Source organism: Phyllosticta citribraziliensis (genome assembly GCF_038025025.1).
Source record: "Phyllosticta citribraziliensis strain CPC 17464 chromosome Unknown J3D65scaffold_5, whole genome shotgun sequence".
Lineage (NCBI taxonomy): Eukaryota > Fungi > Ascomycota > Dothideomycetes > Botryosphaeriales > Phyllostictaceae > Phyllosticta > Phyllosticta citribraziliensis.
Window position 1 is genome coordinate 505,009 of NW_027117342.1, and position 24,573 is coordinate 529,581.

General features: G+C 54.2%; 9 protein-coding genes across 9 annotated transcripts; 5 read left to right on the forward strand and 4 right to left on the reverse strand.

The window, feature by feature from the left end:
• Positions 1-1,759: 1,759 nt before the first annotated feature.
• Positions 1,760-2,161, forward strand: J3D65DRAFT_602233 (uncharacterized protein; the record flags this gene model as incomplete). The annotated part of the gene is made up of 1 exon (XM_066798106.1): positions 1,760-2,161. One exon carries the CDS (start codon positions 1,760-1,762, stop codon positions 2,159-2,161), a length of 402 nt encoding a protein of 133 aa, XP_066655893.1.
• A 131-nt stretch (positions 2,162-2,292) lies between these two features.
• J3D65DRAFT_320069 (uncharacterized protein) lies at positions 2,293-3,691 on the reverse strand. The gene is made up of 3 exons (XM_066795332.1): positions 3,248-3,691; positions 3,146-3,204; positions 2,293-3,099 (listed from the first exon to the last, which is right to left on the reverse strand). The coding sequence occupies exons 1-3, from the start codon at positions 3,344-3,346 to the stop codon at positions 2,394-2,396; spliced, it is 864 nt and encodes a 287-aa protein (XP_066655894.1). The 5' UTR covers positions 3,347-3,691; the 3' UTR covers positions 2,293-2,393.
• A 345-nt stretch (positions 3,692-4,036) lies between these two features.
• On the reverse strand, positions 4,037-5,532 carry J3D65DRAFT_552237 (aldehyde dehydrogenase-like protein; the record flags this gene model as incomplete). The annotated part of the gene is made up of 3 exons (XM_066797075.1): positions 4,037-4,150; positions 4,197-5,084; positions 5,128-5,532. 3 exons carry the CDS (start codon positions 5,530-5,532, stop codon positions 4,037-4,039), a joined length of 1,407 nt encoding a protein of 468 aa, XP_066655895.1.
• Positions 5,533-7,391: 1,859 nt separating this feature from the next.
• On the forward strand, positions 7,392-10,489 carry J3D65DRAFT_694326 (fungal-specific transcription factor domain-containing protein; the record flags this gene model as incomplete). The annotated part of the gene is made up of 3 exons (XM_066803978.1): positions 7,392-8,186; positions 8,231-10,308; positions 10,352-10,489. The coding sequence occupies exons 1-3, from the start codon at positions 7,793-7,795 to the stop codon at positions 10,487-10,489; spliced, it is 2,610 nt and encodes an 869-aa protein (XP_066655896.1). The 5' UTR covers positions 7,392-7,792.
• A 222-nt stretch (positions 10,490-10,711) lies between these two features.
• On the forward strand, positions 10,712-12,336 carry J3D65DRAFT_320520 (uncharacterized protein). Its single transcript, XM_066795333.1, has 2 exons — positions 10,712-11,050; positions 11,298-12,336. The coding sequence occupies exons 1-2, from the start codon at positions 10,933-10,935 to the stop codon at positions 12,260-12,262; spliced, it is 1,083 nt and encodes a 360-aa protein (XP_066655897.1). The 5' UTR covers positions 10,712-10,932; the 3' UTR covers positions 12,263-12,336.
• Positions 12,337-13,776: 1,440 nt separating this feature from the next.
• J3D65DRAFT_666915 (uncharacterized protein) lies at positions 13,777-15,144 on the reverse strand (the record flags this gene model as incomplete). Its single annotated transcript, XM_066802972.1, has 5 exons — positions 13,777-14,236; positions 14,282-14,670; positions 14,715-14,822; positions 14,869-14,888; positions 14,940-15,144. 5 exons carry the CDS (start codon positions 15,142-15,144, stop codon positions 13,777-13,779), a joined length of 1,182 nt encoding a protein of 393 aa, XP_066655898.1.
• Positions 15,145-16,098: 954 nt separating this feature from the next.
• Positions 16,099-18,724, forward strand: J3D65DRAFT_621335 (uncharacterized protein). Its single transcript, XM_066799947.1, has 5 exons — positions 16,099-16,256; positions 16,306-16,661; positions 16,719-16,960; positions 17,038-17,186; positions 17,234-18,724. Exons 1-5 carry the CDS (start codon positions 16,247-16,249, stop codon positions 18,379-18,381), a joined length of 1,905 nt encoding a protein of 634 aa, XP_066655899.1. The 5' UTR covers positions 16,099-16,246; the 3' UTR covers positions 18,382-18,724.
• Positions 18,725-20,037: 1,313 nt separating this feature from the next.
• Positions 20,038-21,113, reverse strand: J3D65DRAFT_657735 (uncharacterized protein; the record flags this gene model as incomplete). Its single annotated transcript, XM_066802526.1, has 3 exons — positions 20,038-20,576; positions 20,622-21,038; positions 21,086-21,113. The coding sequence occupies 3 exons, from the start codon at positions 21,111-21,113 to the stop codon at positions 20,248-20,250; spliced, it is 774 nt and encodes a 257-aa protein (XP_066655900.1). The 3' UTR covers positions 20,038-20,247.
• A 152-nt stretch (positions 21,114-21,265) lies between these two features.
• Positions 21,266-22,325, forward strand: J3D65DRAFT_657736 (uncharacterized protein; the record flags this gene model as incomplete). The annotated part of the gene is made up of 4 exons (XM_066802527.1): positions 21,266-21,411; positions 21,461-21,595; positions 21,662-21,868; positions 21,919-22,325. Exons 2-4 carry the CDS (start codon positions 21,568-21,570, stop codon positions 22,323-22,325), a joined length of 642 nt encoding a protein of 213 aa, XP_066655901.1. The 5' UTR covers positions 21,266-21,411; positions 21,461-21,567.
• Between the last annotated feature and the right edge of the window lie 2,248 nt (positions 22,326-24,573).

Genomic DNA, 24,573 nt, shown 5'->3' on the forward strand with positions numbered 1-24,573 from the left:
CCGCGCCAACGTTGACAAATGGTTGAGCCCCGCACTGTACAAAATGCTTTCTTTTCATCACCCGGTCCAGAGGCCAGCCGAAGCCGACCATTTGTGGGTACTCTTTCTAAGAGCGTAAAAGTCGTAACAGGGCGTGGTCCGATGATGAGATTCAAAAAAGCTGATTTGTCGCTTCCGGCGCTGCGTTTCGGTCGTCTTTGGGACTCTATACCTAGTCGTTTGCGCTCTGCGCGGCGGACGGGGTGCGAGTAACGAGCGCCTGCGTGGCCCGGCTTCATGTTGCTCTGAGGCCCGAGGAGGTTTGGCTCTGGCGGAATGTTTTGTCTTTTTGCGTGGGAGCAGCTTTTCTTTTGCTTTTCTCAGTTTCTTGACTTTCATTTCGAGGCGATACTTGTCACTCTGCGATTTGCCGAATATCACGACAACAGAGAATATTGGGGGAGCGCTGCGACGGTGTTGAAAGGCAGGGTTCATTGGTTGATGTACATCCGAAATACAACGTTTTGCAAAACTTTGAATCCGACGAACCATATGACAACAAGTGACGACCAAACGCCATGCCAACCCGAAGTATGAGAAGAGAAACTAACAACCCCAACCACTGTGTCCTAACCCCTGTGTCCCAAAACCGTTATCGTACCGTAACATCGAGCGCAACGGCCGGAATAGGGCGCCATCGAGGAGACATTGTTGGGATCCAAGGAGCACCTGTGAAAAGTACAAAAGATTGGGGGTCAGCAAAGCTGACCATTTATGGGTACTCTCCCTACAGATAGCAACGAGTTGTATTTTTCCTCCCCGACCGCAGTCTCAGATATTAATGATCGTCTTCATTGAGAGAGCACCCACCTTGAAGGCAACCAAGGCCGATGATGAGAGTCGAACAAAAGAAAAAGCTGAATCTGTCGCTTCCGGCGCCGCGTCTCGGGTCGTCTTTGGGACTCTGCTCGATGAGTGGAGTAACGAGCGCCTTGCGCGGCCCGGCACTGATGATGCTCTGAGGCCTGGGGCAGTCCGAGTGGGAAGACAAAGATGGGAAAACGAGTTGATGAAAAGATGAGACAGGGGAGATCGAGGTAAGTTATATCCTTCACTTGCTACAGATGGCTCTTGCTTTGCCATGGGCTTGTTTACGCTTGATCAGGCCACGGGCGAGGCGGACCAGCACGACAGAAACGACGAAGGGGCTCCAGAAGGAACAACTATCGGTGCAGGGAGCGACCGCACCGAGTCGATTCGGAATTGAGAATGCGCTGTGGACCAAGCGACCCGCAGGTTACTACACGAAGAAGTTACAGTTTGCTGGCATCGAGACGGACGTCGACGGACATCGACGGACATCGACGGACATCGACGACTTGTACCAACAGCCACCACACAGCAGGAACAGATTTCATATAAGAGCAGGAGACACGCAACGCAGCGAGGGAGAGATACTGGGCTCGGCTGAAAGTACGCATTTCATTGCAGAGGAAGGAGAATATCGACGTCAACACTTGCCGCAATCGACATGAACCGAGCTTTCCCACGGCTACATAGTTCACAGCGGCTTCGCGAGAAGAAATGAAACCACACTGTTGACACGGAGTAGCAAAGAATCGCTCAAATGCTCAAAAAAACACTCCACCTGCTTAACCCCTGAGAAACCGCAGCAGAAGCGACCGGGAGTGAGCGCATAGCGGAGGACGAAGTACAAGCCCGGGCGCTACCTTCCAAAAAGCACACGGCAAAGTCCCCAATCAGAATATCAAGGGCAGCCATGACAGCGACAGCAACTCTCCGGGAGACCGCGCCCGCTGCAAGCAGCAGCGTCGATGCTCACCACGAGGGACTCCGACATCCGCCCCTGACGCCGCAAAATGGCCTCGTGCGTTTCGGTCTCTTCATCCAAGCAAGGGAGGCTCGAACACGCCTGCTCGACCGAATTGCGCTCGCAATCAAACTCGTCATCCCCTTCCTCGCCATGTGCGTTGCTGGAATGGACTGCGCGGCGGAAAGCCGTCGTCTCAAAACATCGCAATGGACGCATCAGTTTTCGCAGGTGTCACAAGCAGATTTTTTGGGAAAAGCTAGTGATGCCAGAGAGATTTGGTTTTGCTATGCTACAGCGTACATGCTACAGGGTGGCGATGATTGGTGGTGTGAAGAAACGACGAGCTGACTGTCTGACTGGCTGGCTGATGGCGCACTGACTACCGTAGTATTACATGGATATCTCGAAGCAAGTGTGGAGTCGACCGCGGAAAACGGCGAGCAGAAGCAGAAGAATGAGAAGGAAGGGAAATACAGGAGGAGAGACAGGGTGAAAGCGACCCGGCAATTTAGTCACCTACAATGCACATCGCGCGTGCGTTCAGGGGGCCCAGGAAAGGCAGTGCAGTCGGAGCAGCACATCACCCCCTGGCCTCCTTCTCTTTGCTGACTTCGAACTCGCAGTCTCGCTCACTGCCGCCCAAGGTGACTGAATCACGTCCAAGAGCCAGACTCTTGACCGAGATGTTGGTGCCTGCGCCCTTGACGGCCTGCACCTCGAAGCCCTCATCCACGGGCTCGGGCTCCCGCATCTCCGTCTCCGTCTTCTTTTCATCCCATCCGACTTCCTCCCTTTCAATTGGATGCGCTTCTTTCCAACTCGCGCGTAGCCCGGCGCTCCAACGCCAGCGCCTCGCCGTGCCTCGCGCCCGGTCCAGACGCGACACCTCGGCGCCATCGCGAGCCTGCGATCTCCCCAGATCCGGTGCCGACGCGCTGGTGACGCCGCGTTTGCTGCTGCACAGCTCGCGCGCTGGGCTCCGCGGCGGGACGGGCGGCTTTTGCGTTTCTGTTGGCTGTGGGAGCAGTTGCAGGGGTGCAAACGAGAAGAGGGGCGGGATGAAGGGGGCCGAGGTCTCCCGCGTAAACGTCGTCTTGTTCCTGATGGTGGGAGTTGCGCTGGCCGAGGAGGAAAAGTCGTCGGTGGTAGCGACGACGGTGCGAGGGGAAGAGGGGGCTGAGGCTGATGTGTAGCCAGAGGGAGACGAGGCAAATGTTGTTGGGAGGGGAGGGATGGTCGGTTTGGGGAGGGTTTCGATGGCGGCCTTTTGGCGGAGGAAAGCCTCTCTGCGAATGTGTAAGTGCTGGTCGATACGTTTGATGGGAGACTTACTGCTCTGGTGTCAGGCCTTCAAGTTTGACGTCTAGTCGTCGAAAGTCGGTTGGCGATTGCTGCGATCATTAGCTTTGATCGTCGACAAGATGTGCAACTTACAATCTCCAACCCCCTTTTCCGTGGTTGGTAACAAGGAAAGATGTTGGCGGCCACCCCCTTGATATCGGCCAACCTGTCAAGCATCCACTGAGGAGCCATGATGATGATGAAGCGTCTAAGACCAGCTATGACGTAAAAAGACAAACCATATGAGAAAACACGCTCGCTCAAGGACAATCAAAAACGACAAAAATGTTTGTTGGTTGAGATGGGAGCCGGTGGCCGGTGGCTTGATGGAGAGACGAAACAGGACAGGCTTGCTCGAGACATATAAACGGCCGAGCCTGAGATTACCAGATTCCCAAACCACACCAGTTCAGCGAGTTGCCACGCGAAAGGCCCATCCATTCCTTGCGTTTTACCCACTCTGGGCATTCTTTGGTTTTGAGGAATAAAGAAAGCGGCCTGCGTGCAATCACAGCCTCGGAAATGTTGGAATGGCCGTCAGAACTATCGAGCGGTAATGTCTCATCCAAGTGTCGGCTGCTGGACTGAAAACCTTGCCTGTACGCACTCCACACGACTTTAATGCGCACGTCTTGTGATGTTTTTGGTTGCTCTGGGCCACACGAGAGTTGCGAGCGAGTTGGCGTGTGCCACCGTTCCTTGCAGCAGGGGCAGCATTCCAGCTTCGACACGCGCATTTTGAACGCGTTGCTCACTCATCTCTTATCACTTGGCGCGGCGCTTACCGCAAAAATCGGGTCAGGTGAGGACGTGTCGTCGCGTTTCGCAGCACCTTGCTTTGCACAACAGTCTGCGTCACCCGCAGACAAAGAGATTTATTATCTATTTGGGGTAGTCCTTGACGTGGTAGCTCTTGAGCTTGACGAATAGGTCGAATCCAAACTTGCTGAGCGATTGGCCTTTGCCCGAGTCCTTCCATCCGACCCATGCAAGGTCCTGTACGAGTCAGCGATTTGAGTCGGTGAAACACGAGAATACTTACCGGACTGGGGTAGTCACAACGGTTGACAAAGACGGTGCCAGACTCGACCTCGTCGGCCAGCGCATGTCCCTTTTCGACGTCCTTGGTCCAGATGCTGGCCGTGAGACCAAACTGGCTGTCATTCATGAGGCGAATGGCTTCCTCGTCGTTCTTGACCTTTTGCACGGGAATGATGGGGCCAAAACTCTCCTCGGTCATGACCGTCATGGTGTGGTTGACGTCGACCAAGAGCGTGGGCGGCACAAAGTTGCCCTCTGCAGGTGGGTTCTTGAACGACTCATTCTCTGGGGTAGCATCTTTGGCGCCCTTGTTTAGCGCGTCTTGAATGTGCTCGCGAATCGTCTCTGCCGACCTCTTGGAAACGACGGGTCCAACGTTGGTCTTCTTGTCAAAGGGGTCACCGAGCTTGTAGCCCTTGAGAACGTTTTGGACGTTGGCGACAAAGTCGTCGTAAATCTTCTCGTCCACGTAGACCCGCTCAATGCTGCAGCAGCTCTGGCCCGAGTTGAAGACGGCACCATCGACAATTTCTTCGGCTGCCCATGCAACGTCGACGTCGGATCGAATGTAGGCCGGGTCCTTGCCTCCAAGTTCCAGGCCAACCTTGACGCTAACACGGTCGCTGGCAGCACGTTGAACGGCGAGACCACCGGCAACGGATCCTGTGAAACACACGGCCTGGATGGTGGGGTTTCTGACCAATGTCTCAATCTGCGTGAGAGATCCGCAGTGAAAGTATTGAATGACATTTTTGGGGATGCCCGCCTCGACGAATGCCTTGAAAATGTGCTCGGCACTGGTGGGTGTTTGTGGAGAGGGTTTCAAAATGATTGAATTGCCGGCGAGAATGGCGGGTACGACCGAGTTGATGAGGGTGAGGTAGGGGTACTACACGGTCAGTCGAGGTCGTTGTGGCGTGAGGGGTACTTACATTCCATGGGAAGAGAATCAACACTGGACCAACAGGAGTCTTCTTGATGTACCTCTTGAATCCCTTTTCAGCCTGTCCATCGGTGGTGCTCAAGGCCTCGTCACTAATCTTGAGCAGGTACTCGCCGCGCATGACGGCTGTCGCCACCTCCTTGGCAGTGTATGCGATTGGACGACCCATTTGCTCTGTAATCTCCTTGGCCATTTCGTCCTCGCGAGAGCTAATGTTTTTCAGAGCTTTCTTGACAATGGCCTGTCTCTCGGCGAGGGTAGTCTTTTTGAACGAGTTGAATGCTTCGAGAGCATTGGCTGGAAGAGCCTCGAGGTCGGCGTCGGACAAGCCATTGCGAGTGACGACCGGCTTGTTGGTGATGGGGGAAATGGTGGTAATGGTTTCGACGGACATTTTGAGTTGTTTGACAAACAATTCGAGTCTGGAGGGGCTTGGAGGAGCTTTGGTGTTGACAGCTTCAGGCATGACGTCGCGGGGTCTCTTCGGAGCGTCATCGGCGCCGGTATCGCCGACCGCGGCCTATCAACACCATCAGACCATCGCCAGTCATCCACATTACTACCTCGTGGTTTCTTTGCTGAATCCGGCACTCAGAGACTGCCAGGACCTGCGTTCGGCTTCCAGCAAAATCCAACGCTTCACCATCCAACCTCACCACCGTTGCTTCAGCATCGCCTCCTGTTTGATCTGATTACAACGCACCTCGCCCGGATGTTCCCGGAAGACGTGAACAACACCACCGGCAGGGCTCGAGTCAGTCTCGTTGCATGATTGTGTGCCTGGATGCCTCGCATGAACATGCTGGACTTCAGCCAAGTCGGTGCGCCGCAGTCGTCCTCAGGACTCAAAACAGCGAGCGAAACTTGATACACAAAGGTCTTTGAATCTCCACCCTTGCGAAGATCCGCCAGAGGACGGGATCGCTCTCTTCCAACCTGGTTGCCGCCCAGATCTGTAGGTTGCAGATGCCAGGAGATGCATGTCAAGGTGGACAATTTCGACTTGCACCTCATGTTCCCTGTCAGCCTTGTTCGTGTGCATCTTCCCCGGACCCTGCCGACTGGCGACCATGGCCTCCTTGCTGTCCATGACACGGAAGCATTCGAGAATATTTCTGTCCGCTCGTCCTTCACACAGCTCACGGCCAGCAGTCGACCTCCAGTAAGCACGTTTGCTATGACGCAGCCAAGTAACCCCGCCAGGAGGATCCATCGGCTACGCCCCAGCGTTGCACGGAGGACCGGCCCCGGATTCCAAAATCGGCAAGGCGCGTGGCTCGGGTCGCATTTCTCTTCACCGAACTCCTCCAACAAACGTCAAAACCGCTCTACGCCCCCAAGGCTTGGTCAGGTCATGCAATGCGTCTGAAAACGTTTACACCGCCGCCAGTGTCGTCGCGGTCGAAACGGCTGCCCTCCAAGTCTGCCCTCGACGTTCCTGCATGGCTACGGGGTTCCCAGTTGAAACGCGCAAAACGTGCTGGGTTGATGGCAGAGCTTCATGCTCAGAGTTTACAGGGTGTGGACACGTCGGGTGGGAAGAGGGTAAACCTGAACAGTACCTTGTAAAGCAAAAGCTTGGCTTCTTCCTCGAAAACTATTCGTTACTAGGCCTGTCGAAACCCCGTAAGGAGGCTTATCAAGGTTATTAACCGAAGTTGGATTCCCTCCCGGCGTGTCCACACCCTGTACGTGCATTGCGCCGACTGCAGAGGAAAATGGATCCAGTTTGATGAAGCACATGTCGGGGGGAAACGGAGCAAGCTGCCCTCCATCGCCGACCGGCATCCCTGTACCACCACCAGCGGACTCGAGGCTGGTTCCAGGTCTGGGCCGCCCCGAGCAGACGTTATTTCGACTACGTGCAGACGTGACGGAGCGTCATTTTGCTTGCTGCGAATCACGACACCTTCCGATTTTGACCACGCTCACATGGCCTCAGCCTTTTGCAACTCGTGTGCGCGGATCGACGTCCTCTCCGCATTCCCCCGTACTCGTCCCACCTCTCGTTCTAGAATGGACGGACCCGTTGGGCCTTTGCGGGGAGCGAGCCGGTTTTCAGTTGCCGACGTAGATTGAGTTTTTGCCCGCTGCCGGTGTGCGCCGGCATTCGCAGCCTTGGTTGTCGGAGATGCCCAAGTGGACCTGGCCGCCATGACACAGCAGCTGGGTCCACCCCCCAAAATTCTCACTGAATGCCCGTTGCTCGAGGTCATTTGGTCAGCCAATATCCTCGCTTATTGGTTTGGGCAGGCGTCTGACAATGGCGACCCTTGGCCTCTAGCCATCTGCCACTCCATCTCGTTTACACCATCCATGCTCCGCCCGTCCCTTATTCCTGATCTAGCGCCCCCCCGGCTCCTCGACTGCACCGCCGGCGATGACTCCAAACACAGCCAAGCGTCAACTCTATGGCAGTCAGAGGCACTGGTCTAGGGCCACGAGGCGTTTTGCTTGATGTTCCCTGAGCTGTACCCCGCGCACTCCGCGTTTGCCAGGTATATGGTACCTAGGCACACCGCATATCCCTTTTGACTTTCTATCCTGATATTTTCAATATCACGTTGTACAGATCCACCTCCCCTCGACGTCGTTCGCCCTCCTCGCATCTCATCCTCTGGATTCGTCTCGGTCTCTCTTCCCCCGAGGCGAAAATGCTTTCCAACGGTCTCCACCAATACCATAATGCCATATCCGCCTTCAACCAGCTGCCGTCGTCCAATATCCTCAGCCCCGAGCAGCCCTTGTCGTCGTCGAGATTTCCGTCGAATGGTTTGGATGCTTTGGCCTCTACCTCTCAGTATGCGCTGCACCAATATCCCCACACGCCCCAGGTTTTGTCTGATGGCAAGAGCTTTGTCAAACAAAGACACCATCCGTACATAAATGGACCGGCATCCTCTGCGGCACGCAACAAGTCCATGACGGCCGAACGGTCTGGACGAAACTCGAGTGCTCCAGTTCGACGGCGAATCAGTAGAGCTTGTGACCAGTGTAACCAGCTGAGGACAAAGTGCGATGGCAAAGCACCATGCGCCCACTGCATTGGTTTGTTTTTCTTGGGGTTTTCTGGACCTGTGCTGACTGGGTAGAATTTGGTCTGACTTGCGAATACCTCCGAGAAAGAAAGAAGAGAGGCAAAGCATCGCGTAAAGATATTGCCGCTGCGCAGGCCGCAGCTGCAGCAGTGGTCGCAGAATCCGGCCAACATGGCTCACCTAGGAGGGAAGACCGTCAGGACTTTTCAACCCCACAGTCCGCATCGTCCAACTCCATGCCTCTTGGAAACTCTGTTCAGTACGACATGAATCAGAGGTACGAATCGGTGAGCGACACTTCGGACGCCGGCTCTCACCAAATGAGTGCGCCTACGGACATTGGATTGGCTACCCCACGACTCTCCAACAATGGGTTTGGCCAGCAAGTAAACATGTCTGATTACGGCTCCATGGACGACTTTCGCGCCGTCTCGTCACCAGCCGTCAATGGGACCTTTGTTCTTCCAAGCAGTGGAAACGTGCCACACCACCAGCTCCTCACGACCAATGGCATGCCGAACTACAATGAGAACTTCATGCTGAGTCCAACGAGTCAACACGGCCAGAATGGGTTTCGTATGCAGGGCGAAAGTCCAATGAACAACTTTTTGGGCAACTCCCCCGCCGAGACGTCCCCTGGGTGGATGTCCTTGCCGTCCCCATCGATGGCCACGCTCCAGTCCAACCGGCTTCGATATCCCGTCTTGCAGCCGCTCGTCCCCCACATTTCAGGCATTGTTCCTGTCGACCTGGCTTGTGACCTTTTGGAATCCTATTTCAAAAGCTCCAAGTCGACCTTTATGCAACCGGTATCACCCTACGTTCTCGGGTACGTCTTTCGCAAGCGCTCATTCCTTCGACACAGCAACCCGAGAACCTGTAGCCCTGCCCTGTTGGCAAGCATGCTGTGGATAGGAGCGCAAACCCACGAATCGGCCTTTTTGACCTCGCCACCGTCCTCTCGCGGTCAAGTTTGCCAAAAATTGCTCGAAGTCACCATTGGACTCTTGAAGCCCCTCATTCACAACCCCGATGCGAGTACCAACACGGTCATCAACGGCGTCGCGCTTGGCGGCTTTGGGGTGACGGCAGGGAAATTGGACGACGACCAGGGGGCCACTCCTGGAGCTTCTGGCGCACTGGACGATATTGCGACCTACATCCACCTTGCCGTTGTTGTCTCGGCCAGCGAATACAAGGCAGCTAGCCTTCGGTGGTGGAATGCTGCTTGGTCCTTGGCAAGAGAGCTCAAATTGAGCAGGGAGCTTCCACAGCGGCAATCTCGCACCGAGGATGAGGACGCCGAGGGAGAGGTCGACATGGAGTTGAACATTTCATCAACTGAAACTGTTTCGGAGGAAGAAAAAGAGGAACGGCGCCGCATCTGGTGGCTGTTGTACACGATGGATCGCCATCTGGCACTCTGCTACAACCGGCCACTGTTTCTCTTGGATGTCGAGTGCGAGGAGCTCTTGCAGCCGGTCGACGAGACCAAGTGGCAAGCTGGGGATTTCTACGAAGAACCTGACGAATATCGACGACGAGGTCCATCCATTGAGGTGTCGGGTCATTCGATTTTCGGCTACTTTTTGCCCTGCATGACGATTCTTGGAGGAATAATCGATTTGGTGCACGCGCGAAACCACCCTCGCTTCGGCAATCGGTTTTCTGGAGATGATTATGCCACCGAAATCACCCAGCAGTTGGACACGTACGAAAGGAGTTTGAGTGAACTGGGAACGGACTCTTCACCGGAATCTATCATGCAGACTAAAATCGTTGTTGCGTATGCCACGCACCTCGTGCACACGCTCCACATTCTTCTCAACGGAAAGTGGGATCCGATTTCCCTCCTGGACGACAATGACCTCTGGATCTCGTCGCAGTCTTTTGTGACGGCCACTAGTCACGCAGTTTCCGCCGCAGAAGCGTTATCTGATGTTTTGGAGTACGACCCGGACCTGAGTTTCATGCCATTCTTTTTCGGGATCTACCTGCTACAGGGGAGCTTCTTGCTCCTCCTGATTGCCGACAAGCTGCAAGGAGAAGCGAGCCCGAACGTCGTCAAGGCTTGCGAAACGATTGTGCGCGCACATGAAGCATGCGTCGTGACGCTCAACACCGAATATCAGGTTGGTCTCTCCGCTCATTGTCAAACCAGGCTAACCCATGTAGCGCAACTTTCGCAAAGTTATGCGATCCGCTCTAGCCCAAGTGCGCGGACACTGTCAAGATTTGTATCAACAACAGCGCCGACGCGAAGTCCTTGCGCTTTACCGCTGGACAGGCGATGGGACTGGTCTCGCCCTCTAGGGGCCCATCTTTTACACTTTTGGTTCGTTTACATTCTGCATTGATTGCGCGCTGGCCCGCGAGGCTAGGGAGTTGGAGTCGCATTTGAACGCAGGAACAATTTTTAATTACGCCTCACGATTAAGCTGCGCGCCACGAGCATAAACGACGCGAAGATTTGTTTTCGTCCCATGATGACGATTCATGTCATTATGACATATACCCCTCAACAGCTGGTGCTGTTGCAATTTTGTTGGAATGGTCAATTCAACTTTGAATTCCTTTTGTGAACATGAAGCATCTACAGCGGTTTGCCGCTCATCTCGCCCGACGGCTTGCTGTCACTCCGGCGGAGGTGGTGGCGTTGACGGGAGGCGCAAAGAAGCCCACCAGGCAAGGTGAGCAGCTTTGCACCGCCGCCTCAACACCCCGGCCTTCTCACGCTGAGCTTGAACCATGCTTGTATGCATAACAAGTGGACAGCACTCAGCAGTGCTGATTATCCCGCCACCAAGTCTCTGTTGCCTTTTTCGTCCTCGTTTGCCTTTGACCCGACGGCGTGGACCTTTATTGAAAATAAAAGTAAGTCAGACCTTACTCAGCGGCCCGTTCAGACACGAATCAATCCTACAGGGAACCATGTTTGTAGTGGTGTTTGCACGCCAAAGGTCTCGCCTCATTCACGCACGGCATCGCCGCGCTGCAGCACTCTGACTCGACCTACATCATGTAGGGACGGCATCGAAGGTTGAAAGAAGCAGGTTGGAACTTGCCGTGCTTTGCAAATAATGCAGCCCAGAAAAAGAACAACAACTGAAAAGGGCATCAGAATCCCAGACAAGGGGCGTCAACCTTGATCGCGCAAACCTCAGGCAAGACAAGCCACTTCGTCACTGCATGTTGCCTGAGGCCGCCACATCCTGGACTTCAACGACATTCCCTTTCTCACAAAACTCTGTCGGCGCTACTCGCCACAATCTCCTGTTCAAGAGAGCTTTCGATATCCCCGCCATAGTGTTGGGTTGGTTCTGCGCTATAAAAGGATCGACAGGGCTCACGGCAAGGATACCTCGAGTTTCGACCGACAGCGAACATTCTACGCTCATTCTCAGCGTTGGCGCTACCGGCGTATCCTCAGGCCACACCGATATTTTTAGCGTCATTCACCTCGAGGTCCCAGAGCACAAACGCGCTGGTTCGCTTGACAATGCCAACTGGAAGTCTCGCACAACCATCGTTCCTGCCAGAAGGTCAAGCCGAAGACGAGGTAAAGGGGCATGTTTGGGCCGATGCTGGTCAGTTTCGGCTTTCCGCGCTCAGTTCCGGTTGCTAGCAACATCCCGTCTCGTACCGTATCGTACCGGTCCCTTGCGCACTAGTGTCCAGCGGATTGCCAAAAATGACCTAGCCAGCTGTTGCGCGAGACGGCATCCCAGCGCGGCAACGGCCTCTACCAAAGCCCAATCACCGGTCGGCAACGACCCAAGGAAAGCTATACACTTCATGCCGCTCTTCTTCTTCTTCTTCTTCGTGCCTGTCCGTCCGGGTGGAATACGATGCCATCTGGTTAGGCAGAGAAGAGGCGTTTTCGATCTACTCTCCTTCTCAACCCCCTTTCTCCCAAAGTATGCCAACGGGGCCCGCCCATCCACCCGTCCGATCACTCACAGCTCAGATGGTCTGTGGGAAACTCTGTCTCTTCAAGGTTTCAGTGCTCCCCGCCCGCCGCATGGTTGCAGGGTGGTCGAGCTGGCGCACGTGTCGCGTCGGGTAGCTTGCCGGAGGTGCGAGTGAGCGGAGAGCGAGGGCAGGGGTGGAGAGGAGCGGGACGCCGATCGATCATGTTTCGGAGTCTATCTGCCCTCGCACTCCTCCTCGAGACCCTGATCATAGTTGGGTTGTCGGTATGGGATGCGCTCGCGGTCGATGGCGTTGGATGGCGTCATGAAAGGGCCGTCTCGCCAGCGCGCCCGCTCGTGGGGTCATGCCAGGACGAGCAACAAGCGCGAGAGGCGTCGTGGAGATTTGCGGACATGCCGTCGCGATTACGCTTCACGCCTGCTCGATGCGCGCGGCCGCGCAAACCCTCCGTCGCCCGCGGGTCTGGATCGCAAATCGACCTTGTCGGGAAGCTGGTTGCGGCACAAGGAGGTGGTTGGGTGGGCGGCTGTTGCTGCTGCGCGCGCAGCATGCATCGTTTGTTTTGGGCTAATCGCTCGTCTCTGTCCCTAGCCCGGAATCGAGGTGGTGCTTCCCCGCCCGCTCGGCGCATATCATGCAACGGCCCACGACATCCCTCTCCCTGCTCCCGTCAAACTGACGGCGTCAAGCTTCTTCGAGATGCTTCGAGAATCTTCAGGAAGGCTTCGGGCGGCTGGCGATCTCAGGGGTTCAGCTGAGGGTACGCCTGCATCTATGCAGCTTTGCAAATCGAGCATTGGCATCGTTGCCATTTGTAAATGCTTGATGGGCGACATTTTTTGAGTGGGAGTAGAGCACGGGGAGCCTTGATGTGATGAGTTCAATCATGGATGAAGGGAACTCAATTGCTCTTGTGCCAAGATTTTTCCAAATCGCCGACTCTCCTTGATCAGTCATCAGGAACTCCAAGATGATGACTGACAGGCTCGCAGTGCGCTGTAGTATCGTATCTCAGCTATCTGATCTACCCGGCCCGCTCTGCTCTCAAAGTTTGGCAGCCCTCCCGTTGGGCGAGTAGTCAAAGAGCTGCGCGCACGCGACTTCGTAGAAAAGACCGACGTGTTTTCCTTCGCCCTTATCCTCCCCAGATACGAGGACAGCGAGGGTCTGATGAAGATAGCGGACGAGATAATATGCCGAAACAGGCTCGGGATATATCGGCACAGCGTGAGTGGATGATAGAAAGACCCCGCCTCCCGGCCAAGACCAAAGTGATCCTTCAAGGTCATTGAAAGCCTTTGAAAATATCGGCTCTAGACATGCCTAAATGCGTATTCATTTCGCGGACGGGTGCTCAATCCGCACAACAGCTCCTGCTACCGACGTTCAACAGCCATGGAGCCGATGAGGAAGGGGGTCGGTTTTTGGTGGGGATGACGTGGAATGCATCAAGGGCCGAATGCTTCGAGGTATCGGAAGCCATAGGAGGAGTGTGCGGTTTTGCAAACTGTAGTCGAGAGTTCCCAATTCCGGAGCGGATGCAAGTCGTCCTCTCCAAGGCTGATGACCGTCCGACCTTTGACCCTCAAGAACCAAGCCTTCGTCCCAGTTTTTCGTGCTCTCCCCGTCACGCGGAAAAGCGAGCCCATCATGTTAGATGCATGGCCTCAATCCCTCAGTTGTCGAATCCAAGGACTAACACGGCTCCTCAAGTCAACTTCCGACTGCGCTTCCGACATGGAGTCGCAAGTGACGGTAATCTGCGTCGTGCGCGTAACTCGAACAGGTGACGTTGCCGGCTCGACGTCTTGCAAGCGGACCTGCGAATCCGACTTGTCGATGCTGGGCATGGACACGCCATCCTCCTGCATTTTGTAGTAGCTCTCAGAGTTGATCCTCGCTTTGGGGTGGGATCCGGAACGCGTGCCGTAGCTTCGAGGGCCGGTCGACTTCTTTTCTCTTTGATGCTTGATGATTTTGGGCAGGCAGGGTACGCTGAGGATGAGGAATCCGCAGGTCATCTCGGCGCATGCCCAGAAGAGGAGTGGACCGATGTAGTACATGTTGTCTTGTGTCCGAGAAAAGATGACCGTGTGAACGAGGCGTAAGCAAGCCGAGATGCAAGCGCTGGTCATGTCAGCTTTGGGAAGTCACAGAATCGGGAATACTTACACCAAGCCCACGCTGAAGATGATAGAGATGCCCAGTTTTCTCGTTAAACTCATTTGCAGGCTCCAAATGAATTTGTGCGGAAGCAGCGCCATGATGATATCGGTCGCAACTTGCACGCTCGCCGACGTCAACATGATGTTAGAAAAGCTGTAGCATTTCTTTTGGAGCCAGAATTCCCAAATTGCTTTGCGCTCAGAGCATTGGCCGTTGAGAAGTCCAATGCACATGATTCCCCAGACACACTGGAAAATGGAAATGGCCACGCAGCACCACCAGAAGGGATTGTCAGACCGAGAAGAGGGAACGAATATTCGACACCAATCGAGCAGAATAGCCGTCTTCAACAGCGGCAGTACGGCAGAGTAGCAACAACCGTAAACGAGAATAAGCTAGGGGTATCAGCGCCGGTCAGCGGTCAGCTTCTGCAACTCACATAGAGCGGCTGAACGAGGTCCCCGTTGTGGAGATTCCACGTGTGCACGAAGTAGCCCGGCGTCGCGATCAAAGCATATGCGGTGTACGCCGTGCCCCAGTAGGCCCCCTATCGCTTGTGAGCCCCTCATAATGAACCAGAAAGGACGACAAACGTATGCGCAAATCATCATGGCTGGAGCGAAGCAACGTCAGCCACGAAAGACCAAAAGTACGGGCAAGTTACCTTCTTCAACGCCAAACTTTTTCTCCACGAACAGCCGGCCGTACGCGCGGAGAAGGAAGAACATGGTCGCCACGACCATGCAGAATGTCGTCACGAACCACGCGAGGGCATTCTCATTGGGAGGATTGTCGAAATCCGGCGTCACGCCGTCTGGTGGTGCCAGAGCCGGTTGACGGAGGAAACCCTCGAGGTCTTCAGATGACATGGTCAAGGACATGAGGACCTCGAATCTGCGCCGAGTGCTACATGGAAGGCGGGCATGCTGCTTTCCAATGGTTGGTGTGGTTTTTCCTCGCGACCCCTAAATTTTTTGTCTGATGCAAGGCGCAGCCAATCCGCGTAGGGAACGACTCATGGAGTCTTGTCTGAATCGCCCGAACTCGTGAGAGGGTAGCGGGCTGCGGCTCTGGATATGACGTTGTGACAAACGTCTCCCGGAGGGATTCCAGAGGCAGACACGACCGGAGATTCTTCCCTCAACAAGACCAATTAGGTGCCTGTGAAACACCTATTCGTCATCTTGGCCAGTTAATTCGCATTTGAGAAAGTCGTGGCGCACAGCAAAAAGTGGAGCAACAGATAGGAGGCACTCGTATGTTTCAGGAGGATTTTGACAGCATTCGGGCTCCCTGAGCCGGAGCACTCAGAATTCCACAATGAGTGATCGGAAGCAATTGGGCTGCAACTCGCGGAATTATGGCCGCGTGCCACGAACATTGTAATCCGGCCTCAATTTTTGAACAACGTTTTCGACGAGCAGCAGAGTCATTGTACCAGTGTCCAGGAGGTTTGATGACTCGAGCTGTCCTGAATGAGTGTTGATCGGCTTGCGGACAGCACGGATGTACCCGTCGTCTCCACAACGACTCCTGGTTCGGGAACGGCATCGCGGGGAGTGGTTCCGCCAATTCGGTCCGGCAATCGGTTGCTGTTTGGCTGGTCGCGGCAAGCGTCCAGAGTCAGTCGATGAACAGTCTTCAGCAGCGGCGTCGGAGTTACGAGTGGGTCATGTGTAGCTGTGCAATTGGTGAGCGAATGCGGCACAGTAGGTCGGTACTCGGTGCTCGGTAAACCGGAGCCCCCAAATCACGCGTGTTGTGAGGTAAGATTCGCTCAGGTCGTGGGCGGGTTTTCTTCATTTTGATCTCAATCAGGGAGATCTTCGTCAGCGGGCCCCATGCTCACCTGCGTGAGACTGATGAGATGTAAAGATGTTCAGAATGTATATCAATCAAGCCTGTGCGAAGCTTGGTCTTGTAGGCCCGCAGGTTTCGATCCCTAACACCGACTTTTCTTAGTACTACAGCATGGCAATTGGTGAGCTGGGAATCTAGATGGCACATCGCATGAGCTGACTTGCGCAAAGGTTACGATCAACAACCTCCCAAAGGAGACTTGGCCCAGTTGATGACACAACACTCCTTACCTGGAATTTCTGATGACATTGATCTGAGGTCCTTGACTGGCGAAGAACCTACGAGACAAGCGAACGCTGTGCTAGCGAAATTCGACAATGCGTTACGCAGTGGCGATCTCGAGGAGCTCCAGAGCTGCTTTTACCAAAAAGCGCTTTTCAAAGACGAGCTGGCGCTGACCTGGCACATGCGCACCTTTTCGTCTCCTTCGGTGATTGCAGCAGCTTTTTTGGAGCTTGAAAAATTGAGGGACGTCAAAAACCTGTCGCTCGTCGATAAAGCCGTGTTCAACGACCTCCCTGGCTTTGTAAGAATGCTCGAATTCGGTGGTAGATTTGGAGACAAAGCTGACAATTGGCGACAGAAGTACATTGATGCCTGTTTCGAATTCAGCACTGAGAGACCAAACGCCGAATGTCGCGGAAGACTCTGGCTTTTACCTGTCAAGACCGACGGAGGACATGTCGAGTGGCAAATTTACATTCTCAGTACCTTTCTCACAGGCTTCAATGGGCACTGCGAGGATCAATCTCTGCTTTCGCGTCCCAAGCGAACGCTGGAAGACGACTTTGAGACTGACGTATTCATCATTGGAGGCGGAAATGCGTAAGTCTTTGAAGCTTGACAGCCTTGGAAACGTTTGAGTCTTGGAAGCATTCGATAGTTTGAGCTGACTTCGACAGTGCGGCCTCCCTGGCTGCGCGCCTGAAGGCCAACGGGATAGACAGCGTCATGGCGGAGCGCAATGCAGAGGTAGGAGATAATTGGGCTCGTCGATACCAGTTTATGAAATTCCACGTGCCGGCGCGCTTCTGTGACATGCCGTACAGGCGTAAGTCTCCTTTGAGCAAGCGAGAGTGCTGATTCTGAGGGTTTCAGCATACCCGGACCCAAAACGGATACTCACAAGGGATGACTTGGCTAGTCATCTGAAAAAGTACGTCCAAGACTTCCAACTGAACGTCATTACGTCGGTGAAAATTGAGTCGACGCACTATCACCAGGAGAAGAAGAAATGGGTCGTCAAGTTCAAAATCGGCAACAATCCGGCCGTGCGAACAGCGGTGTCGAAGCATCTTGTCCAAGCCACTGGTTTTGGATCGCAGAAGCCCTATCAACCCACACTTGCCAATGTGGAATCCTACCAAGGCGTCAATATTCACTCACATCATTACAAGGATCCGGCGTGGTTGAAGCATCATGGGGATGCCGATTTCAAGTCTGTCCTCATCATCGGCTCGGCGAATACAGCGTTCGACGTGCTCGAGGACCTTCATCGCGCAGGCTTAGAAGCGACAATGGTGGTCCGTTCCGACACCTACGTTGTCCCAGTGGAAGACGTCTGTCATCCCCTTTGCCTAGGAGTTTATTCAAACGAAGGATTGAGCGTCGAGACTTGCGACAGGAGCTTTTTGAGCCTGCCAAACTGTGTGAGCGGACAGCTGGTCAAGCTGGGTCTCACGAAACTGGCACTGGACAATCCGGACAGGTACACAGCGCTCAGAGAGGCCGGATTTCCGGTCTTCGACAGCTCCGCCAAAGAGGCGTCGCTGATGTATAATCTGCTCGAAAGGGGTGGCGGTCACTACGTAGACATCGGAGGCACCGAAATCCTAGCAAAGAAGGAAGCACGTGTGAAGAACTCTGAACCGGTAGCGTACACGGAGAAGGGACTCAGGTTTTCCGACGGCAGCGAGGAAGAGGCGGATGCTATTGTTTGGTGCACAGGATATGCCGACAAGGATGCGAGAGAGACGGTAGCCGATATTCTGGGAGGCCGAGACGTTACAGAGGAAGACCACACGATAGGACCGGGCCAGATCGCAGACCGCGTTGACCCGTCATGGGGTGTCAACGTTGAAGGAGAGGTCCAGGGCATGTGGAGGCGGCAGTCGAAGCTCGACAACTTTTGGGCCATGGGCGGCTTCACGCAACAGCATCGGTGGTACTCCAGAACGCTGGCGTTCCAAATCCAAGCAGAGTTGGAGGGTAAACTGCCGCCGGCTTATCTGTCGACTCCGTGTTGAATCGACAGACGATAAGTATGAGGGACGGAGGTTAGGCAACGAATCTGGAGATGCGCGTCAGCGGCGAGTAGCGCACGAAGTCGGTCGGTCGGTTTGTCAGGTGAGGATTCACGTAGGTTTCGCCCCGGAGGTCCAGAGGCACAGAAAACAGCACGAGAGAGCCTCTGAACATCCTTGAAAATACTGAGAGGTGTGAAACGGCGCTCGCGAGACGAGAGAGCGCGAAGAGCAGTCAGAGAAGGTTCGGAGGGCAGAGCGATAACGCTGCAGCGGAAGGCGTCAGTAGGAAACTTTGGCGCGTCGTATGAAATGCATACCTCTTGTCCTGATGAAAGAAGACGGCGAATGGTGCGGAGATAGATGGTTCGCGTCTCTCAATGTCTTGTGGTCAAGTTTGGTGTTGCTGTCTTCGTGACGAGCGGGCGGGCGGGAAGCAGCAAGGGCCTGCCTGCACCGCCACTTCTTCGCGCCACCTGTGCCACCTCCACCATACGCCACGCCTCCACACCAACAAACAACGTCCGTCGCCAATTCATTGTCCATGAACATCGCCCGTGGGAGCTCCTCGAAATCCAACAGTTGAGTGCTTTCAACCATGATCTTTCAGCGGCCCGTACATTCCTCCGACTTCTCAAGGCTTCTGATCAAGTCCCGTTGCGTCTCGATCAGGTCATCCTGCAGCTTGATAGTATCGTCCTTTTCCTTGACCAGGTTCATCGCAGCCTGAAAGCGCTGAAGGAGCTTGTTGATGACTTCTGTCTTCTTCTGGGCCCGCTCCTCGTATCTTGCCATCGTTGCCTCGGTCTTCTTGTCGGACGCATGCAGTTGCTTCTGGGAAATCTTGAGCAGGTGCATTTCCCTGTCCCTCTCGTCGCCAAGACGCGCATTCTCCTTCGACAGCTGCGCCATGCGCTCTGCAAGCTTCATGTTTTGCTCTGAGAGGGTCTCGCCCTTGTCTGAGAGTGTTGGCAATGCGTTAAGTCTAGAGCGTTTGGTACTTACCACAGACATTGTTCGGCCGGTGCGGCGACATGACAGGAGGGCGGAATCGAGGCTCTGCTGTCCATTTAGTGAGATTTTTGTCTGTCTGAAAACGCGTTCTCGCTTACCCCGCGAGCGGCTTGGGAGATGCCTGAGCCGCAATTTCGTGCGGTGAGATGTTGCAGTGCTGACGCAGCTGTGTAGTTGTGTAGGGGTGTCGAGAGTAAGCCTGTGGCCAGGAATACCCGAATGGCCACTGCACAAGCCGTTGACTCACAGCAGCATCGTACTTCACACCGGCAATAGAACCAGTCCAGGCTCTTGGATCCTGACATCATCACGTCTTTCAATGTAGGCTCAAAGCAGCAATTTTCGTTCCAATTTTGTATCTGCTCAAAGCCCTCCCCAACCTAATGAGCTGCGACCCCGGCCCACTTCTTCCCATAACTCGACCTAGAAACGCCTGAAGAGTGCCTGAAAATTCGACCGATGTTCGACCAGTTGGGCCAATTCCTCCCTGGAGAATCTCAACGGCCATTGGGTATTCCAGTCACCAGTAACGCTCATGCCGAGAGTCGTACTTCCATCCCCCCAGTCAAAGATGACGCGCGTCCCAAGTTTAGTACGGTATACTCCACCGACCCATCGAACGCGAAAGAAGACTCCAGATCCATCTGGGCATCTCATGGGCACCGAGAAGCCTCCGTCTGGGAACGCGTACAAATCGGTACCTCTCTTGACATTGATTGTCAGGTAGGTCGGAGTGGTGTTGTCAGCGACGCACGTCTGGATTGATTGCGCGTTGACATTGGAGCCTAAACCAAACGTTGGAATATTCACCGGACCGAAGCTCTGATCGAAAAACTTTTGCCACGTTGGGGCATTCTATTCCACATTGGCCCACCAGTGATCGGTATGGAAGTATGGCTGTAAGACGCAAAACACATCAAGGCGATTGGTCAGCGTGCCGTAAGTGCCCCGAAATCGACCGTTCTGCGTTAGGGGAATCCACCGGTGCCTGGCTTTCAGTTGGCTCCTTTTGCCGCGGAAATAATCATCGCAGAGTATGACAGCGGGGTGAGTCGGACTGAGATCCCAGGCTGGGCCTCTCTGATTCGCAAGCGCCAGTAGGTCGTCCGGACTGGCGATGAATAAAAGCTGCAGCATAGCTGCCAGCAATATGTCCTTGTGGTCAGAGAGAGATATGGGCGGGACTGTTTCTTGTTAGAGTCTGCTGTTCTTCTCGTGAGGCCACGTACATGTCTCGCTTGAAAACCCTGCTCTTGCGCGACGTTCGGCCCAAAGAGACTTCATCTGAGGATCGAGCGGGAACAGTTGTGGATTCTTCAGAGTGTATCCCTCATCATGGACCAAAGCTTCAAAAATGTCTGAATCACAATCGTCCCAGAACTTCCGAATCCAAGCCTCCCAATTGGCTCTATCCACACGCTTGTGCTCCACAGGCGCGCCTATGCAGCCGCCCTTGCCATAATCGGGAAGGAAATTCTCATCAAAAGGAATGACTGCTCTGAAGTCCTTGGCACCGTTGGCGATGAACCGGCGCCTCTCATGGTCCTTAGAGACCTCCCCGACCTGATTGTGAGGCGATTTCTCTTCAGTGGACTCCAGTTCCTGGAGAAGCCTCTGGTTCTCTTCGCGCAGAGTTACGCACTCGTCTAGAAGTGTCAGGAAGACGTGCAGACGAGAGGGAGGCGCTACTTACTGCAGGCGTTTTCTTGAGTGGACGACATGGCGGAAAATGTGGAAAGTAAAGAGACTGAATGAATGGTAGAGATGCGTGCTGCTGAATACGTTGCGCGAAGGCGTGTGTTGATGTTGTTGTGATGGTGGCGGTGGTGGTGTTAAAAGGTACATGTAGGCGGGCGCGAGGGCGCAGGTCAGAATGGCCAACGGGAAGGCGCTGGTCCGCCATCGACAACACCGGAGCCGACCGCAAAACCAAAAATACCGACAAGGGCAGCAAATTTCTGAGCGGGACAAGGATTTCTCTCCCCTCTGCCACATCCGCTCTCTACAAATCTTGTCGAGGTCAGCCTCTTTGATCAGCACTCCGTGTCAACCACGATACGCATCCCAGCGACGTGTTCTCAGCAGTTGAGCTCCGACAGCTCTTTCGGTCGGCTTGGGAGAAGAGAAGCCTTGAGGCCAAGGTGGAGCTCCTTGAGGCCGAAGTGGAATCGCTAGATGTTGAGCTGCAGGAGGCAAAGAACGTGTAAGTGAGTGCGCTTTTTACAGGGACTTGAGATGATTTCACCGATATAGACTGATGTAATCCAAGCGAAGCCAGCTAGTACAGATGACAGGCCAATTGGAAAGCCTTTGAACCTCGACTATGTCTTCTTAAGAGCCTGGATGAAAAGGGTCACGGGGACTGCTCATCGCAAGCACCCGCCCCCGGATGTCTTCGATCGAGATTCACTTGTGGCGGGTCTCTGGAATGCCCGTCGTAGTCGAGGAGGATTTTCGTGGGATTTGCATAAGCAGTGTAAGTGCCTCTCGCGAAAGAAAGTCATGTTCTGATCTGACGAGTGAAAGTTCCCCCTATCCAAAACTCTGGCTGTAGCCGCCGAATTATTGTCGGCCTTTTGCTCCAACTGCTCTTCATTGCCAGTCCGACCGATCTTCTGAGACACGAAAGTCTGGTCGAACCAGCCTCGGAGCCCGGTCCCGAACACCCTGCCGCAAAGCTCTATGTAGCCTGCGATGTTACTCGTGATATGGACTCCGGCCATCCTTTGTTTGTGGTATGGAAGAACATCGCACAAAGTCAGTTGTTCCAAGGAGTTTTTGGAACCCTGCAAAACCGCGAAGGTGGCTTCGAATTGGTTTCTTCAGAAACGGTCGAGATCTGGAGGGCAGATATCTGCTTGAGCGCGTATTTAGACACTACAGACTTTGTTGATTTGGACTCTTCTATCCGCTGTCAGCAGTTTCAGACCTGAAAAGATTTCTTTGTATGGAGCTTTGGCCCTCAAGATATACAGCTGTCATGCAGAAGTTCAGTTTTGTCTCAGCAAATGTTCGTGTATGGACGAATGCTGCCGATGTACCTCACGGTTCTGGGCTGGGCAGGGTCCCAGATGTTCGACCACGAGCTGCATAAGTTTCCGCAAGACGAAACTATGGTGACACTTCGGTGTCAGGATGGCTCTATCGCGTCTGTTTGCGTCCGCTGGGTCGCCGGAGTCTACAAAATTTGACAAGGACGCCGCGTCGTCTTCGATTGGGCCGACGGTAGTGACGCCGTGGGGATGAGCATAAGTGGTGACTGGGACAAGGATCCGCCAATCAGGCATTCGAGGGAGGAGTTGGAAAAAGACACAACATTGGAGGGCATTCTCATGCTTTTCAGGCGCATCTGAACCGACCCGCTAGGGAAATGGACTCGCAATGGGCCTTCGAATTCGACCTTCCCCCCTTCTGAGCATTCACCTCCGGATATACTCTTCTGGGAGATGACTACGCCTCAAGCAAAAGAAACCCGCCACCTCTCGAACAATCGAACCACCCGCAACGAACGCTACCGGAACAGGCCGTCTCCATGCGGATAGACCCAAAGTCTTTAACTCCGTCTTACTCGCGCTTTTCAAGGTTGTCGGCAACACCTTCCAACCGACGGTAGCCATTCCTCGAACGACCCCAACAAAAGCCTTTGAACGCAAGTCTTAGCCGCCCTCAGAGGTCACGTAAGGGAAGAATGTGAGGGGAATTATCTTTTGGTAGGAACTGAGCTGTAAAACATTAAAGAACACTGAAAAATCGATAAGATAACGCGCTTGCACACTTGGAGCATCACACAATCCTAGAATACAGTATGTGAAGTAGTGTACCGTGGAATTGCAGATTTCCAAACAGATTCTTGCTCGTCAATTGATGCGATGTTTTCTTGCCGAGAGACAGCACCAGCGCCGCTGCGCCGAGCCACAAGACTGAAATCACCCCACCACCTTTCATTCAAATCTCCAATTTATTTTCTTCCCAGACACACGCAGACAGCTTCGCACCTAATCGGCCCGGATAGCCGACAACTACGAAAGCACTCCCATTGCAGCCATGTCTCACTCACCTTTCCATCCTCATCGATTCTCTGCACGTACGCCTAGAGCTACGGCACCCTCAGGACCAGAAAACACTTCCCAAAACATGGCGCCGCCGTTCCCAAAGACCTCAGGTAAGTAAACTGGAATGTTCTCGTGACTTGAGCTTCCCGCAACCTGCCTGTCTACCATAAACTGCCGACAGGAGGCTGACCTTTTCAGTAAACTACAAGGCATACATGGAAGAGTTCTCCAGGCTGTGCAACGAGAACACCAGGCTTTTGGAGGCCGTCGACCAGTACAAGAACGCGATGGCGGACCGCATCCAGAAGGGCAAAGCGGCGCAGAGCAGCTTGACGTTGTCGCCAATGGAGCGCGAGGAGCTCATGGCAAAGGGCAAGGCCGCGGAGGAGGAGTACAACAAGGCGGTCAAGGACCGTGAGGGACTTCTGAAGTCCAGGGCAGAGCTGGAGGCCCTCATCGCCGAGCACTCGAAGTAGTGTGCGTCACTTGAACGCTCCTTGCGAGCAGGACTAGAGAATCGTCCAGACATTTGGATTGGGTAGAAATCAATGGGGACAATATCAGTCAAAGCTGTTCAATTGCTGCCATGAAGAAGCCTTATCAACCGAGCACAAATGCCTAATCATCTCATCTGTGCATGCATCTTCCCACACGTGAACCCCCAAGCTCAAGCCTCTCCCATGTCGTTATCTTCTTGGCCGCCTCCCATGTTCAGTGTCTGGCCTGCACGTGGGGGCACTTGTACCAAATTGCGGCATGTATTCCTCAAGCTGATGGAGAGGTTGTGGAGGGGTGAATAGGTCAGCACCTGCTTGTCAAAAACGGATTCAGCTTCGGTCGATGGCGGAGGTTGGTGGAAAGTCATGTCGAGTGGTCTGCGCCGTGGAATAAAACAGGCGCCTCGGCGAAAAACCCACCTCCGGCATGCCACCACGCGGACCAACTTCTGTTGACGCTGATCTTGCAAAAGGACACCGACTGTCCTGCGCACCGCTGCAGCCCGGCTCCTACACAACACAATCAAAACTCACCCGCAAAATCCGCAACGCCAGTCCCACGCTCTCTACTGGCCCAGCCTGGCCCTCCCAAAGCATCACTGCACTCATCTCATACCAAACTCGAATACCTC